This window comes from Leucoraja erinacea, chromosome 16, assembly GCF_028641065.1.
Source record: "Leucoraja erinacea ecotype New England chromosome 16, Leri_hhj_1, whole genome shotgun sequence".
In the NCBI taxonomy this organism is placed as follows: Eukaryota; Metazoa; Chordata; class Chondrichthyes; order Rajiformes; family Rajidae; genus Leucoraja; species Leucoraja erinaceus.
The window spans coordinates 30,901,445-30,920,134 of record NC_073392.1 but is presented as its reverse complement, the minus strand read 5'-3'; the positions used below and the strand labels follow the sequence as shown (position 1 = coordinate 30,920,134).

General features: G+C 39.3%; 1 protein-coding gene across 2 annotated transcripts in view; it reads right to left on the bottom strand.

Annotated features, from left to right (window-relative positions):
- Positions 1 to 2,783: 2,783 nt before the first annotated feature.
- Positions 2,784 to 18,690, bottom strand: part of rbm5 (RNA binding motif protein 5) — a 36,807-nt gene continuing 20,900 nt past the window's right edge. For both annotated transcript variants that reach the window (XM_055648057.1, XM_055648058.1), the window contains exons 12-25: positions 17,962 to 18,049; positions 16,914 to 17,000; positions 14,456 to 14,546; positions 12,187 to 12,269; positions 9,335 to 9,410; positions 9,101 to 9,192; positions 7,974 to 8,138; positions 6,188 to 6,337; positions 6,014 to 6,091; positions 4,816 to 5,010; positions 4,637 to 4,711; positions 4,446 to 4,543; positions 3,845 to 3,977; positions 2,784 to 3,272 (exon numbers count right to left, since the gene is read on the bottom strand). In XM_055648057.1, the coding sequence (XP_055504032.1) occupies positions 3,147 to 3,272; positions 3,845 to 3,977; positions 4,446 to 4,543; positions 4,637 to 4,711; positions 4,816 to 5,010; positions 6,014 to 6,091; positions 6,188 to 6,337; positions 7,974 to 8,138; positions 9,101 to 9,192; positions 9,335 to 9,410; positions 12,187 to 12,269; positions 14,456 to 14,546; positions 16,914 to 17,000; positions 17,962 to 18,049 (1,537 nt within the window). In that variant the 3' untranslated portion in view covers positions 2,784 to 3,146. The remainder of the gene's footprint in view (positions 3,273 to 3,844; positions 3,978 to 4,445; positions 4,544 to 4,636; positions 4,712 to 4,815; positions 5,011 to 6,013; positions 6,092 to 6,187; positions 6,338 to 7,973; positions 8,139 to 9,100; positions 9,193 to 9,334; positions 9,411 to 12,186; positions 12,270 to 14,455; positions 14,547 to 16,913; positions 17,001 to 17,961; positions 18,050 to 18,690) is intronic.

The window sequence follows — 18,690 nt, the reverse complement described above, 5'->3', positions numbered from 1 at the left end:
ACTCAGGTCAGGCAGCATCTCAAGAGAACATGGATAGGTGACGATACAAGTTGGGGCCCTTCTTCCAACTTTCCTCTGTTGTGCAGAAAGCACAACTTGATCTAAAGAGTTAGAAAGATTATCTTTGGGTTAGGGGTCAACGAGAAAGGTGTTCATCTAACTGCTATGCTTGCTGAGATCAGTGTCATAATCTCAGTGCAAATAACGAGTTGAATTATTTTACGGCTACTGAAGGAGAGCGCCTTATGCAGCTAACCAAGTCTTTCAAAAAATTTAAGATTAATGAAAAGGAACAGCAGATGCCCTTTTGGCCCAAGATAGCAGGGAAAAGGACACAGGTTCTGATTGGAAGTTTAGTTTAGTTCAGAGAGTGTGTAGAGTCTGCGGCAACCAGCTATCCACGCACTTCCGACATACACTTGGGACAATTTTACCAAGCCAATTAGCCTACAAACCTCTACATCATTGGAGTGTGTGTGGAAACCTGAGCTCCTGGTGAAAACCCACGCAGATCACGGGGAGAATGTGCAAACTCCATCCAGACAGCACCCGTGGTCAGGATCAAACCTGGGTCTCTGGTGCTAAGGCAGCACTCTACCGCTGCGCCACCCCAAAAGTAGTTACTACATCTATTAAACTCATTCATTTGAAACTTGTATTTCCAAGATTGAAGATGATTCATTAAGAGCATCCTTTGCTATTTCTTCCTTTGGCAGCTATTCAGGGACAAGGACAATATGTTTCCACTCCAGATTTGAGCAGTGATTAACAGCCATATGTGAATTGCTATACTTTGGGATGGGCATTGCTCCTAGCTCTATATGGTCTAGATGAAGCAAGAGCTTGGTCCAGTCACAAGGTCCAAGACATCATAAAGCTTCACCTTTCTTATGACCTTCTGAACCATTTATTGCATTCATGAACCTGAAGTTCAAACACGAACTCAAACCTGAAGAGTGTGGACAGATTAACTATAGCAAAATGTTCAATGTGGGCAAGTAGTTAATCCCATTTTAAACCTCAAAATAAGTGACAAGAATGAGACCATATTTTCCCTCTTCACGTGATTTCTAGACTAGCTCTGCCTCATTGCACACTTCACTTTCAATGGAAATGAACACCCAGAATAGTTTGTAGCAAAAAAGAACTGCTGATGCTGGTTTATACCAAAATAGAGTGCTGGAGAAAAGGTATGGGAAATGTTTCAGGTTGGGACCCTTCTTCAGGCTAACAGTAGGGGGAAGGGGAAGAGCTGGAGGCGAGAAAAGACCAGGACCAATCAGGGCAGGTCTTTTTCTCGCCTCCAGCTCCTCACCTTCACTGTACTTTTACTCTGAAGGGTCCCAACCTGAAACGTCACCCATCCTTTTTCCAAAGTAATCCTGCCTGACCTGATGCGTTACTCTTGTACTTTGTGTCTATCCAAAAAGTTTGTACAAATACTATCAGCTAAATTAAAAAAAACCCAATTACACTACGAATAGAAACTCAGATTGATATAATTGCAAACTCCAAAAGCAACGTGTTTCATAAAATAATGCTGTTGCCATACGATTGTAAATCAACAGGTCCATCACTTCTTTCCATTGTAGGTGGGTCCTTTGTGCTGCAAATTGGATGGCAACTGAGCAAGTGACATATACATCAAGCTGTAACTCCACAGATGGGAGCAGCTCACGATATTTGGTTCCTCATGTGCTGTGCCCAACAAGTTCATATTCCATGAACAAATGAATAAATTACATCTCTTCCATGTCATCGTACCGCTAGGATCAAACCAGAAGAATAACATAACAACTAAATTCTTTGACACAAAGCAGATGATATTAAGGAGCTACTTGAATTCTATGTTTAAGTTGTGACTTTGCAGCCGCTTTGTAAATCACTCTGCATGTTCAGTGCAAGCAGTGATTTAGTAATCTCATTGTTTTTCCCACATAAGTGTGTATTTTAAACCCAAAACCATTTGCTTTCCCTTTTATCTCTTCCAGTTATATCAAAAGTTTACGCTGCGCAATTAACTGGAAGATTTTTTCCATGTAGTTTACCGGCCTGACATTAGTCAATGTCCCACTCAAATGCAAAATTTTTACCTTCCATGGCAATACAGGTATTATTTGTGCCATGCTTATATCTATAATATATGCCAGCTCAGACCCATCCTATCAATTCCATCCCTGCATCCATTTCCACATTTGCACACACATGCCCATTAGCACACCACTTAATGCCATCATCTTATCACTCACCAACATTAGGCAATTCATCTACCAACCCACACATCTTTGGAGTGTGGGGGAAACCAGACCAAACAGTCACAGGGAGAATGTGCAAACTCTACAAAGAGAGCACTGGAGGGCACAATGAAACCCAGGTCACATGCGCCCTGAAACAGCTACACTAACTGTAGCATCACTGTGTTTGAAAACACGGCCATGCAATTGACTTCATAAGAGCTTCCACGAGTCCCAAGTCGTTCACTCCTGTGCTTACTCCAAGGAGATTCAAAGTTGTTCTTACTACCATGCAGCTCAAAAGGTACAAAATTATATTCTTAATTAGCCAAAATATTTTAAACTATAAAGTTACATTCGATTATCCATTGCACTCCCACACTAATCCTTATGCTTCTACCTACATCGAACATGACCCCAATGTTATTCCTTTTGTAACACCCACACACCTCCATTTTATCCGATGTGTTGGGGAACTTGGGCTTAAAAATCAATCCTGCAGTTTAAGATTGTTTCTCTCTTATTCAGAACTTCAAAATAAACCAGCAGTTTTATTAGCACCGAGGAATTTATTTAGGGAAGAGAAAAGAAAGTAGAAAGAAATATTCAAAATAATCAGGTTTACAGCTACTATCCCAAAATCTGTACAAAGGCAGTTGATTATAATACAGAATGTACAATTAGCCGATTTTGTATCAAAATCCATAACGCAACAAGTCTTCCCCTCGTATGTCATGCTCACCAGCAGTTGATAACCTCCAGTTTTACAAGGTCATAATTTAAAAAGACTAAATTGCGGATTTTTTTGTTGAAACTTAGAAATATAACCAAAGCAGGAAGTGAAAAAAATTGACACAAGCATTCTTCCTTGGTACAACAAAACAGTAACAATATTTACAACACCAAGAAATATTATTCCATTTCCGAGAATCTGGCAAACATGGCTTTTCGAACGGCATCTTTGTAGGTGTCTGCAGTGTTGACTCCATAAGAGCCTCCACGTGTTCCAAGTCCGGCTCCTTTCATTCGCAACTGTGCCTGTTTCAAGAAGATTCAAAATTGTTCTTAGTCCCACGCAGCTCAAAAAGGCACAAAATTATAATCTTAAGCGGCAGAAATATTTTAAGCTATAGACACAGTTCCATTTTAAAATAATATTCAATATTGCTATTGGCTCAGTGCGTTCCTTGCCTTTGGGCAGGTCACTGGGCTGGAAGCTTTTCACTCTACCTCGGTATATCTGACAATAAACTATACTAACAGCAGCGGATAGATATTCCTCTGACAGCATAAGATAACTTAGTACAGTAGAGCAACTTGGTTAGAAATGATCTTGTAAACTCTCAATGTCTTGCACGCACCTGTTCTCCACTTCCTTCCCCCCCCCCCACCCCCCAAATTACATTTGTGACTGTCACCCATCCAAGTATTTGCAACCTAATACCCCACCCACTTCACAATGAACCCACTGAAGGGACGTCAATGCACTGTACTGCCTTTTTGAATTATTTTAATTCTTAAATTCAAAATGTAGTCCTATATCAAACTCGCCATGCTTCAATAATATGTTGTTGAAGTTCAAGCTTCCACGTGAATAGTCAAAAACAAACCTCGATTGGTGCAGTAATGCCTTGTTGATTTCGACCGAGTCCTGAACCTTCTTTCCAGCCCATGGCTTGTAACATTCGGCTTCCAATATTATCACTGCCGATGCCATCTTTGGTTGGTTGTTCAAAATCAGTGCTAAAGAAGACATTCACAGTGCAAGAAAAATTATTTTCTGCTTTTCATGCTGCTATTTGTTCAGAGAAAGTTTATCAAATATCAAAAAGGTTGAAACGTGACACAAGGTCAGCAGCGTAGGAAACAGAAAGTGGTAAGATCATTGATCTATAGGAAACTAGAGATTCCCCAGTGAAGAATAAGAATGAGCAAGCTAGCAGAGTAGCTGCACAGTTAGTGGGAAACTAATGACAAATACCCTAACAGCAAAGATGCACATGGCATTAAGTAACCATCACTAATGGCATAGAGGAAGTATTGGAACATTTGATATTGTTTATCACTGTGCATGGTGGAAGTCCATAGGCCTAATTATCTCATCCAATGGATCATAGTAAAGCATAACTAACCAAATGATAAACAAATCAAGTTTCAGTGATATGGGAGTGATGGAAATGGCTTCAAACATGGAGGAACAACATCACTCACACAACTTGTGGTGCAAAGAACTTCTTCCTCTTGGGCTCGGGAGGCTCTGGGATTCCATATTTCTCTCTCCTTTCTGCTGCCCTGTCTCTGTACTTCATCTGTGGAAAGGATTAAGATTCAGTGATACTAAATTACTTCAAAATAAAAGCACTACAGGCACATGCTCCAATTTGTAGAAAAGAAGATCATACCTCTCTCTCTGTCTTCTCCAAAGCTTCAAGATCCATTTCACTCATCTTTGCTCTTCTGTGAATCTCCAAATTTTGCTTTATGGTAAAAATAAACAAATTGTAATTGCATAATTTAAGGAAGGGCTATTGTAAAAAAAATTCAAATGTACCTACATTTTTATTTTGTGAGATCTATATACCTTGTGCAATTCTGAGAGTTGCTGGTGTCTGATGAGTGTCTCTTTACTTGGAAACTGGCGTCGACATAAAAGGCAAGCCATTTTCTTCCAATCTGTCAGCTTCTCCTCTCCATCCTCGGTCTTTTCCTGCTCTTCTTCTGTATCACTTTCTCCGCTGTAAGCTGCCACAAGTCCTTGCGGAGGACTTGCTTTTCTCTGAATTAAATAAACAAAAGTTTATTTAAGTATCACAAGCTAAACAGTACATGCTCGATACTTGTAAATGCAATTGCCTCTTAAATTGGTAATTCATTGTACAAATAATTATTAGCAATTCTGCATCTTGTTTCTTTTACAGTGGATATAATTATTCTACAATAAATTATGTTCAATTAACCTAAAGAGACAAAGTGCTGTAACAACTTAGTGGGGGCCCAGTGACCAGCACTTTGCGTCTCTTTATGTAAACCAGCATTTCCAGTGCCTTGTTTTTTCAATTAACCTAGAATGTATACCAGACTGGACATTGTTGGTAAACTATTTAATAGGTATCTTTAAAAGTATTCAAAACAATTTAAAAAAAACGACCCAATATTGCACAGGCTGCTTCAAGGAAACCAAAATAAATAGTCCCTTCACTATCAATATTCTCAAGTTACTTTAAGGAATGCATGATTCTAATTTGACTTGCTGTAGTAATGTGTGCTAGAATGTACTCTTAAGTAGCAAATTACAATAATTTCACCCTAATATTGTATGTGGAGTAGGAATGTACAACACATTACCATTGCGCAAAATGAATCCCTTCGCGAACATTTTGGAATTCTCAAACAGGCCCTAAAACAAACTATGGTCAGGCAGAGTGTGCGGAAATGCTAGGACTAGCAACCAACTTAAATAGGGCCTTTCATGCCCATATGTTCATCTGATTTTCAATGTCCAAATTCAGTGTGTGCCACATCAAGTTGCACATGAAAACAATATTCAGTAAGGAATAGTTGCCAACACCACATGTCAGTCTTGACATTCACAAACATGTTTACACATAAAAGCTGGAAATAGTCATCAGGTAGCATCTGTGATATGAGAACATTATGTTTAGGTTTGTGATCTTTCATTAAAACTACACAGATGCTACCTGACCTGATAATTTCAAGCATTTTTTGTTGCTTAGTTTATATTTTCCAGCACTTACATGCATCAGTTTACACAAACTAACCTTCAGCGTGTAGTCCTCTTCATCAGTAGACCTCTTCAGCATCTCTATTCTTGTTGGCGACCTCTCTGCTGACATAGCCTGTAATAGCAGTGCCACACAGAATTAAAGTGATATGTTCCTGTACAAGATTTTTTGAACAACAAACTTGCACTCAAAGTCAATGAAAATGTGCACCTTTTTCTCAAACAAAGCAAAGCCTGCATCTGCTGCTGCAGACTCCTTCTTCTCATCTTCTCTTTGTGTACCAAAAGGCTGAAAGCTGGTTTTGACATTTTCTTTCTGTTTGTTCAAACTCTTGGCCCATCGTTCCATATCTTTGGCAATCTAAAAGGCCATATTCACGTTACTGGTTATTTGGGAGTAACACAACAACTCAACCTAAAATGTCACCCATTCCTACGTTCCAGAGGTGCTGCTTGTCCCGCTGAGCTACTCCAGCATTTTGTCTATCTTCAATTTAAACCAGCATCTGCAGTTCTTTCCTACCCAAAACATGATTTGAAACATATACTAAGCAGAGAGCGTTATTAAAATATTGAACCCACTTGTGGAGTGAACTGAAGGTTTGAGGATGGCATAGGACAAGACTTTATTTTTGTATTTTCAAATCCACTTTCTGCCCAGAAGTGCACTCAATTTCATAGAAAGACAATGGAGATGAAAGGAAAAACGCAGCGGGCATGTCAAAATGGTCCACGGTCGAAAAAAGGATTGAAGTTTAGACAAAGGGAAGTTACAATTGTACAGGGTACTGGGAAGCCACACCTTGAGTTCAAATGAGATTCACCAGGCAAATTCCCTAGCTCTTGTCACTCACTGGCAGTTAAAAAAAAAACATTATTCTTTGCAGTCTCGTAAATTGAGGAATGTTCCTATTGAACCATAAAATCCTGAGTGGACAAAATAAGATAGATGCTGAGATGTTTCAACTGGAGGGAGAATCTTAAATATGGGAGAAGAAAAAAACGAAAATTACAGATCTATCATTTAAAAGAGGTCTGTTTAAACTTTTCAGTGCCAATTCCCGACCCAGCAGGTTTGTGGAGATTACATCATAAAGTTTTGAAAGGTCAAGTAATTGAGGGCTATCAGAACAGGCACCACAGAGATAAGGCTTGGGGCAGATCAGCCATGATCATATTGAATGACGGGGATAGGCTTGATAAGGGTGGCCTTTTACTTGTGTCTTTACATTCATGCAGTAGGGGTAGAGATGTTCCCAGTTTGAGAGCAGAGGTCAGACCAGGTTATATATTTTGCAATCCCTGGTCGTTGGCTGAACTTGTTTCTAATAGGAACTTGCATGTAGCAACTTAAAAAAAAGATTAATATACAAAGAATGAGCATTGATTTGTTCTTTAAAAAAAACCCACTGAAGATGAATTAGATAGACTTTGGTATATTAATTCATTGCTGTTGACATTTTTACCTTTAATCCCTAAGGACAATGGACAATTTAGTTATTTTATGTAACCTTTAAATGAAGCTCCCTCCAGTTGGCTTTGGATGAGAATCAAGAACAAATTGCTTTTAAACAAGTTAATTAATATACCACAGAAGGTCAGCAAGACCCAAGGCAAATAGAGTTGACTAAATGTTGGTCCGAGCTGAAACCAAACTGCACACAAGCACTTTTTTTCAGTCAGCACAGAAAACATGTAATAATTTTTTTTTAAATATAATACAAGATGGAAAGCAGCTGAAATGGATTTAATGTTGTATTTCATCTTTAAAAGAGCAGAGAACGTGCAACAATTTCAGTGCCCACTTTGTAACAAGAATTCAAAAATCACTAAACGTATATTCAGATTATGTGTATCAAAAGAAATATTTCTTCCCACTAACTCCAATTGCAGACAATATGAGCCAATTTGCACATGGATATCAATACTACTTAGAAAATAGATTTATTTTAACAATACTTTGCACCGAGTGGATGTGCATTTGTTTTCCTTTTTACCTGTTGTGCTGTTTTGCTCTTTGGTTTCTCTTTCTTCTCTTTGCCATCTTTATTAGATGCATTAGCAGCAGAGTTCTGCTGTGCAGTAAATTCTGACGCCGGCAAGTACTTCTGCTTCTCTCCATCCCAGTACAGATATTGCTGAGTTTGTGCATTGAAGTAGTACTGGAATGAGTCATAAAAAAGCAAGTCTTCAATAAACTTTGGATTCTAAAGGAATAGTAGTCAGCAAGCTACTGAAAAAGTGACAGCAAACCAAATAAAAGATGATGAAATATTCCATTAACACCAATTTGTCTATTACGTTGGAAAAGCAGTTATAGTTCAAATTACAACTCTGGAAGATTGAGCAGGTAATGGCTGGTCGAGTGAGCATTACTGAGGGAGTGGAGCATTACCGAGGGGGTGGAGCATTACAGAGGGGGTGGAGTATTACAGAGGGGGTGGAGTATTGCTGAGGGTGTGGAGTATTACTGAGGGGGATGGAGCATTACTGAGGGGATGGAGTATTACTGAGGGGATGGAGTATTACTGAGGGGATGGAGTATTACTGAGGGGATGGAGTATTACTGAGGGGATGGAGTATTACTGAGGGGGTGGAATATTACTGGGGGTGGAGTATTACCGAGGGGGTGGAGGATTACCGAGGGGGTGGAGTATTACCGAGGGGGGGGGGTATTACCGAGGGGAAGGAGTATTATCGAGGGAGTGGGGTATTACCGAGGGAGGGGGTATGAGGGAGTGGGGTATTACCGAGGGGATGGAGTATTACTGGGGGGGTGGAGGGAGTGGAGTTTACTGAGGGAGTGGGGTATTACTGAGGGAGTGGAGTATTACTGGAACCTGGTCTTTCAGGTAAACCCAGATAAATATATCAATACACCATGAAGCTCTTTCTGCTTCCAAGCCAATAATTATTCCTGTGAAACATCAATGAAGAAAATAATGTAGTCATTTATCTCATTGACATATGTGGGAACATGCTCTATTGAAACCATACTTCTGAAGTAAGTAATTTTGCAAACTGTTTTGAAACAAACTAATAATTTATTAAGTAATGGATATATGTTAACTTGCACTTCCTTACAATATATTTGCTCAGCTAACAATTTCAAGAGTGTTCGTACCTGAGAATTAGGGTCATAGTAGAGTCCAGACTGCTGATCATAGTAAAATCCCGAAGAATCGTCATACTGGTAATTGGAAACATCAGGTGCAGCTGCAAACAAGCATCAATCCATTAAAAGAGATCACGATTCTTATCAACATGTATAAACCAAAGAGCTAGTTGGACAATGTTTCAAAAGGCATCTAAAGTACTATACACTAAGTATGTATTTATTTGAAACTAAACCACTTACAGAATTTAGAGTCTGTAGATGCAGCATTTGAACTTGTACTCTGTGGACTTGTTGATATTTGCTGTCCAGCATCTACCTGTACCGTACAAAAAAAGCCACATCACTTGGCAAATTTAATGCACCCAGTTCAAAAGATTAATATATATTCACATAGCACCTCAACAAAGTCAAATATCATGATGAACAAGGCATCGAAGAATGTGGAGAGGTCTCTGGGACTAGATCCACTCTGTAGAGCCAACAAATTATTTTTAGACAAATGGCCTAACTCGGAGGAAAGGGAAAATATGCTTTCTAAAAACTAACTGGAAAGCATTTTGGATTTCTTTGCAGGAATCTGAGAAAGGAATTGGGTATTACTACAGTGTTCTCCAGAATGTTTGGACCCATCATTTATTAATTTGCCTCTGTACTTCACAATTTGAGATTTGGTTAAAGTGCAGTCAGATTTTAATAAAGGCCTTTTTTTATACAATTTGGTTTCACCATGTAGAAATTACAGCAGTGTTTATACATGGTCCCCCATTTTAGGGCACTGTAATATTTGCGACACAGCAATGTTATGTAAATTAAAGTAGTCGTGTTTCATAGTTTCTTGCATATCCTTTGCATGCAATGACTGCTTGAAGTCTGCGATTCATGGGCATCACAAGTTGCTGGATGTCTCTGGTGATGCTCTGCCAGGCCTGCATTGCAACTATCTTTAACTTATGCTCGTTTTGGGGGCCAGTCCCCTTCTAATCTGCTTCAGTTTTATCTTTAGCATATAAAAGGCATGCTCAATTGGGTTCAGATCAGGTGATTGGCTTGGCCGCTCTAGAATTGACCATTTATTAGCTTTAAATAACTCCTTTGTTGCTTTAGCAGTATGTTTGGGATCATTGTCTTACTGTAGAATGAACCGCCGGCCAATGACTTTTGAGGCATTTGTTTGAACTTGAGCAGATAGGATGTGTCTATACACTTCAGAATTCATTATGCTGCTACCATCTGCAGTTGTATCATCAATGAAGATAAGTGAGCCTTCAGCAGCCATACATGCTAACACCCCCACCGTGTTTCACAGATGAGGTGGTATGCTTTGGATCTTGGGCAGTTCCTCCATACTTTGCTCTTGCCATCACTCTGATATAAGTTAATCTTCATCTCATCTGTCCACAAGACCTTTTTCCAAAACTGTGGTTTCTCTTTTAAGTACTCCTTGGCAAACTGTTACCTGGCCATCCTATTTTTGCGGCTAACCAGTGGCTTGCATCTCACAGTGTGTAGCCTCTGTATTTCTGTTCATAAAGTCTTCTGCGGACAGTGGTCATTGACAAATTCCCACCTGACTCCTGAAGAGTGTTTCTGATCTGTCAGACAGATGTTTGGGGATTTTTCTTTATTATAGAAAGAATTTTTCTGTCATCAGCTGTGGTGGTCTTCCTTGGCCTGCTTGTCCCTTTGCGATTAGTAAGCTCACCAGTGCTCTCTTTCTTCTTAATGATGTTCCTAACAGTTGATTTTGGTAAGCCTAATGTTTGGCTGATGTCTCTAACAGTTTTATTCTTGTTTCTCGGTCTCATAATGGCTTCTTTGACTTTCATTGGCACAACTTTGGTCCTCATGTTGATAAACAGCAATAAAAGTTTCCAAACCCGAACTGATCCAGCCCGCAGGCATATATTTTTTTCAATTCGTTTTTGCGACCTGGGAACTGCAGACAGTACCGGGGCACGCAGATGACCTGGGCGCTACAGCCAGTCCCGGGCTGTCGAGTTGATCTGGGAACTGCAGCCAGTCCCGGGGCACGCAGGCGACCTGCGAACTGCATCAAGACCTGGGGTAAGCGAGCCGACCTGGGCACAACAGCCGACCTGGGGCAAACAAGCAGACCTGGGAACTGCAGCAATTCGAGGGGCACGCAGCCGACCTAGGTGTCACAGCCAGACCTGGGGCAAGCGACCAGACCTGAGCGCTACAGCCGGTCCCGTAGCATGCAGCCGACCTGGGAACTGCAGCCATTCCCGGGGCTAGTGAGTCCACCTGGGCGCTACAGCCAGATCTGGGGCAAGCGAGCCGACCTCAGGGACCATGATCAGGGATCATGCCAGCAACTCACCCAGTAGCTCGGGTGGCTGCGACCGGCTGCCACCTCAGCGCTTTCTGCCGGCCCCTCCGCCAGCTAGCCACTGTGCCCTTCCGCAAAGGCGCAACCGGTGGAAGTGGTGGTTGGTGGGTAGCTTCTGGGCGGAAGGCTGGCTGCTTCGTCCCGGGCTCTCTCTCTCCCTGTTATGTGATCTCCCTGAGCCAGGAAGTCCCCATCCCTCAGACCTGAACCGTACAGCGCATTGTGGGACAGGCGAAGATGGAGGCTCCCTGGTCCAGATTGCCTCCTTGAAGGAGTTTCACATCATCCTTTCTATTGACTAAACAAAACCCTTGATCCTGTCCCGCCAGCTGTTTTTTTCAAAATTTAGCAACTCAAAATCGGGGTGCGTCTTCATTGCCGGGAAATACGGTAGGTACAAGTTAAAATCTAGAGATACAGGAGTGGGGGGGTGAAGCTATTGTTTTGGGGGGCAAATTTACATAAGACATAATGGGAGAATCAGATCTGTGCACTGAAGTTTATTTTCATCTATTTAAAGAGTCATCGAACCACGTCCATGATACATTGCAATCAGGAAAAAAAGTCAGCTTTATCAACATAAATGCCAAGATTAATTCATGATGCAACATTCAGAATACCCAAAAAATACCAAATGGGTCACTGAAACAGCCAATAAACTTAATGCTAATCTATAGATATGACAAAGGGAAGGACAAAGTAACTTTGAATGAAACATCAGTTCCAGATAAAATAATCTTACCTGAGTATTTTGCGTGTAGGTTTGAGCATGACTTGAATATACCTGAGATGCAGGTGTGTTTGATGAAGTGCTGACAGGAGGACCTGCAAAAAAAAACAACACAATTGTTTTTGTTTTAAAAGTTGTATACATTAACACATCAATTAAAAAGATCTAAAACACACAAAGTTGCTTAATTCAAAGTAGTCTATATTTTTTAAATAGCCCTTTGGGATTACATATGATTTTGCCAATTTATAACATGGATTCCATATCCCACCTAACATTCAATCAGTTGCTCATCTGATGAAAGTGCAAAAAAGCATAATGTAAATCTGTTCCCTACTGCAAATTAAATCCTCAAACTTCCTCTGTAAGAGAGCAATGGTTTAAGGCGGTAGCACACCAGTATCTCCTTTTGACAGCTAATTCTGGCATTCCAAGCAATGTACATAGTCCATCAATAAAGAAAATGCACCAACTCCATTCAGTAAAACATTATACTGGCCCTTTGGTTTAATTTGGCTTCCACTATAGAATAATTTACAAATGACAAATAGGGAAGCAATTAAAATGTCAAACCTAACTCAATGTAACATTTTAGCACAATTTCAACTGCCAAAAATAAGAAATGCAATTTTATGTTAATGAAGATCACAACTTGCACTACATTCAATCTTGTAAATTAGTTAATACAAACAAAATTCTAACCATTTTCTAGCTTTTAATTTTCCAATTTTCCAGTCTGCATTATCAGAATGACAACTACCCAATTTTTAAAACTGGATAAAATAGGCCACTGCTCGCTCTTTGCACATAACCAACCACAAGACTTAATCTAAATTTTGACGTAGGATCCAACTTTAAAAGTGTGGCTCAAAATTAAGATTAGCGAACTATGAATCCAATGATTCTACACTAAAACACACCAAAAGATAGCAGAGCTGAATACTTGACACCTCATCTGGAGCTAGTCAATTCAACATTATCTATCCAGACAAAACTACTGTGTATTCTGTGTATTGTTCTACTATGTATTCTTCTAATCAAGTGAACACAGTACAACAATTACAAGCCTCAACCATTGGGTCTCCCAAAATTCTGACAGCAATGAAACTATAATAGAAAAACTTATTTTGCAAAGCAACATATATACACAACCCTGAATGTGTGGAGAGTACATACCATGGGAATGCATTTCAATGTTCCATTGCCAAAATACAGGCGACCACTGCCTTACAGCCATTAGGGTTACGGAAATTCACCCTTGAAAGGTTCACAAATCACTTCCCAAAAATTAGAGACATGGAATAAAATTTAAGCTAATAATGGGGAAATAAACAAACACAAAAGAAACAGATTTTGTCCATTTTTATTTTTAGTCACTCAGTACTGTGGGGCAACGAGGTTTGGAGACGATGTCACTGCATCGATTGGGCTGGCAGTCACGGGCTATACCCTCTCCTGCCCATTAATATGTGAATAGGCTCCTCAGAGTGCAACATTACTGCGCTCTTAATCTTCTCTGACTTGTACTTGTGGGGGAGCTGCAGTAGCCATCATCAACTTTTTAATGTAAGCCCTTGGCCTCTACTCCACTTCCACTGTTCACCTTGCTTTAACTCCTCTAAACAATCTTTCTTCCGCGACCCCTGATCCTCAAGTCCCATCCCTTTCTCCGATATCAAAACTTCCTAAACCCATTCCTAATCCATGTGCATTGTGTGTCAGAGAAAATGTCCCATTAGTGAAGAGCGTGGCAACTCTCTATTTTGAGACATCCGTTCATGTGTCATCGAACAGGCCATGGCAAAGGAGTGTCCCGGCTGCAATTTGACAACACAAAGCCACGCCATGTCCAAAATCTATTGCTCTACAGCATTGAGTGAGTAAAATTAGACATTTGTTGTTTCTTTCACGAGCCTTGTTCATCTCCCCCCCCCCCCCCCCCATTTCAGAAAATCTCAATACCGTTGGCTTTCCAGGAATGCAACTCCTCTGTAATGCGAGGTCGCCTGTATGGCATAAGTGAAGTAACTTTTACTAGTTAGGCTTGAGCTGATATTTAGATACGGTTGAATTGCTGTAGATGAATGGAGACTGACAAGTTGGCAAGTTTAAAGCTGAAGTTTACATAAAAAAATGACCTGTGCATTTCCGAAGATATAAAGTAACCACACACGTAATTTCTTCTTCCGCTAAACCTGATTGACTGGTTTAGTAAAGGAATAACTTTGCACCAACCTCTCAATTCAGTCTTTCTTTCTGAAAGAGAACGCTGACACCCTACCTGTGAGAGTAGCTGCTGCCTGGTATGTGACAGGAGGCTGTTGACTGGGGTCCACAGAGCCTTGTTGAGTGTACTGGTATTCCTGCGAGTACTGTGCCGATTGCACATATTTCATAGTTAGTGTGGTGCACACAGAAGAACTAATTAAGACTGCACTTTAGAATATCCGTACAAAAAATACATACAAGGCACGGTCCTGTGTTTCCAACCGAAGTAAAACTCAAAATGTTGTGGCAGATAGGAATGTGTAGGTTTATTTTCTATTTCCAAATCCTTCTTTATAGGGGCACATATGGCAGTTGCCAATCCTTGGACAAGACAACCAAACAATAACCTGTTTCCAGGTTTTTGTTAGTGTTGCTTTGTAGCTGGCAACTAAGCCCACAATTGCAGGCCAGATGTCCATTTTCCTTTTAGCAAGGAAGCAGCTGAATTTTACAACTGCTCCACCTCTCTGCTCACCCCCATCACCAATCCCAACCAGTATGAATGGTTTGAACTGTTGGTACCCTTTGAAAATGCAAGTGTCTGTTAAAACTATACTTCATCCATAACAAACACCTCAAATTTCCAAGATTACATATCCCAGAATTGCAGACACATCCATAAAATATTGAAAAATGCTTTTGCAGACCATGGATTAGGACCCCAGAAATATTCAGACACATTGGTCTGATACTTGCATGTTATTATTAGCACTGGAGAATATGCAAAGTTTTTTGTAAATCTTGCATGTTTATGTACATCAATTCATGAATCAAATGCTGTCATTTCTATGCATGTGAGAAGAATTATAAATGGCAGGCTGTGAAGTGGAACACGAAGCATGCTATGTATTTATAAATTGAGACCAATACACTTGGTGGTACGTTGGTACAGCAATATATGTTATGATTAAAATCTTGGCTCGGGTTGAGTAAACAACCATGTCTTCAATGAGAGGAGATGAAAAAAATGCCTGAACAGCATAATCTCTCATGATTGGCTGGAGCCTAGAAGTCTAGTGGCGAAGGAATCTGACTCATATCCTACAGCTAAACTATCCTGCACAATCTGGCAGACATAGTGTTAACAGAAATCCATTAGAAAATCCCTCACCATTGTCATACCTCACTTTCAACAAAGAAAATTCATATTTTTAATTTAATAAAGTCTCAGATGAGCCAAAGCATATAATTTATTGGAGATCAAGGTTCCATCTTAAGAGTTCCTCAAACAGTGCAAACTGAAGTTGGGCTACAAGCCACTGGGCACATTAAAATATAACTACTGTTGAGTAATTATACAAAAATAAACTGTAACCAATCAATTTAGGATACATTCTTGATCAGGAAAGTAGCTTGAAAGCTTCTTTATTAAAAACAAAATTAAGCATTGAAATATGCTTTTTGGATAACACTATGGCATAACATGCTCCCTTTTCATTCTTGTTTTCAGGAAATGGTGGGAAAAGTGACTGTCTACAAAACCTTTTTACACCATTCTCTACACCGTAATCAAAACCCCTCCAGAAAGGCAATGCAATTTTGGTTATGTCATTATAAGTGTTCACATTTTAGCACAGGAACAGAAGAAACTTGCTCCACAGGACTGCTGATTTGTACTCCAGTGTAGATACAAGCATGGTTGCCGGTTTTAAGACCTTGACAGTTGGCAGTGACGTGGGAAATAGTCCAAATCTTGGACAAATGTAATATTTTATCAATAAAACATGAATGCAAAATTGCTCTTCCAGGTCTACTAATGCTCTCTGTAATAGTTACTGGAGACAATACTTCAAACATTCCTGGTACAATATTTCTCCAACTTAACATCTTCCACTGCAGGTTTAATCAAGGTAAAAAAAAAATACTGGGAAGGCGACAGGCCAAGAAGGATGTAAAACTAGACTTAGCACAATTAAAACTATACAATATCTAAAATTATTAAATTTCACTTTTAAAATGAAAACGCAAGAATCATGGTAGTCATTACAAATATGGCATCCTTTCCAGATACCAACTTCAACACTCTCAACATTACTGATTTATAAGATTAAATAATGAATCAGTTTATTGGACCAGGAATGATTTCACAGCCAGAATGGATTATCTGATGTTGTATTTGAAAAAGTGCTTTAATTCTTAAGGCAATTTAACAGTAGAGTTAATTGCCAGAATTAGAACAAAGTTTAAATATATAGACCCAAAATGATGCAAAATAACAAACTTTACATGGATTTGATCATTAAAGGCAACACACGATTACACATATCAGCTCGATCCTTGAAATTGTGCTTTGTGAGACATTTACTTAAATAGTTACACATATTCCCCTCTGCCATATGACTCTTCAGCATAACGTCAAGTTTAACACCTGACATTTTGTTCAAGGGATAGACATCCGCCTTTGCTGTTCTGCTAAATCTACTATAAAATTACACTTAGTGTATTCTTATTGCCGCTGATCAACTACCAACCTGCGAATAGTGCTGATTGTAGTTATCTGAACCAGACTGTGGGGGGTAACCGTAATCCTGGTTCACTGGATCCGAAATTTGTTGCGACTTTATAAAAAGGAATTAGATAACATTTCAAGAATTAAAATTAAAAATCTAAAATACAAATTTACAACAATTACAGCCACATTATGCAACTATGCAATCATTGGTTCAATATTTGGAGGGGGGGGGGGGGAGGTCCTGAAAACTGCCCCCATCACAACGCATTAGTCTGAAGAAGGGTCCCGACCCAAAATGTCACTTATCCACATTCTCCAGAGATGTTGCTTGACCTGCTGAGTTACTCCAGCACTTTGTGACATTTTTTGTAAACAAGTCTCTGCAGTTCCATGAATCTAAGGTACTTAAATGCGTTCCTCCAATCTACAATCTTAGCCATGGGAAACAATTCCGAAGGACATTTCAGCATTCACAATTCTGGGACAGGAATTGTTATATTTCAATGTCTCATTCAGATGGCTATAAAACAATTTGAGAACCAAATTGGTGACTGTATATAAATACCAATCACAGCAGTTCAATCTACTATGTATTAGCAAAATGCTCCAAATATAACCAACAGACTGAACAAAAGCAGCTTAGTATGATTTATTCACCCACTTCTATTCAAAGGGATAGCAAGACTATTAGCTCACTTATGTGTGCAAGATAACACAGCTAATCTTAAAGCAATTTAAACTTCCGTTAAAATCTCAGGTGCTTGGTAAGAATTTGATTGGTGTAATCTATTTTTTGTAATTTTGTTATTAATCATATACCAACATTAATATGAATGAATGATTACTTTATGAATGAATGAATGAATTCATTCATTTCAAATAATCTATTAATCATATCAACATTAATATGAAAGTCAGTAATTTACTTTCAACTGGATTGTCACATTCCAATTTCACAGCACATTATTGATTTGTTATTTGTTTCTCAAAGCTTGTAATTATAAAATTGGAGAAAATCCTTAAAGAATTTTAGTACAAAATGTTTACTTGAAACTATATGGCTTTACCTGACTTGATGACCACTGAGCTGCAGCAATGGCTGTACTTGCAACAGTCATTGCATTGATCCGATTTCCATCACCAAGAAAGAGATCCCTAACAGGAAAGCAAATTGACCGTTAATAGTTCAAATTAAACCACACTATCATTATATTTCATCCAAAGGCACTGATAATCAAATCCAAGTCCTTAAGTCATAAAGTGATATTGTCATACACTAATAAGCCACCTTTCTCATAGTTTTGTATACAGTGCTCAAAATGTGCTAAATTGGTCAGGGTGATCAAGTGACCTTGCAGACAGAACTAAATGCTGCAGTTCATTAACACAACGAAACTAATTAATTTCAGCTAGATTGTGGAGATGATGCCAACAAAATTTCCAAAATAAAAAGGAAAAAGTGATGGAGGACAATATCAACTTCCATTGTTGTGCTCTTATCTTACTGCTTTTGTTCAGGGTAGATATAGCTTTAAAAATCATTCTCAAAAAGCTATAACTTTTACATGTAGCTCCACATAATGTCAGGATGTGAAATTGAATTGGGAATTTCGCAAGTCTTCAAATGTGCAATCATAGGAAGGAGTAGAATTATAAGGCGGCAAGAAAGGTCCGTGCCTATTATTCCATTGTGTTTCTCCAATTTCATCTCCAACACTTGGCAAAGAGCTGCCACATAGGCTTTCTGTCTATCATTTCAGTTTTAGGCATAAAGACTAAATTTCACAGAGAGAACT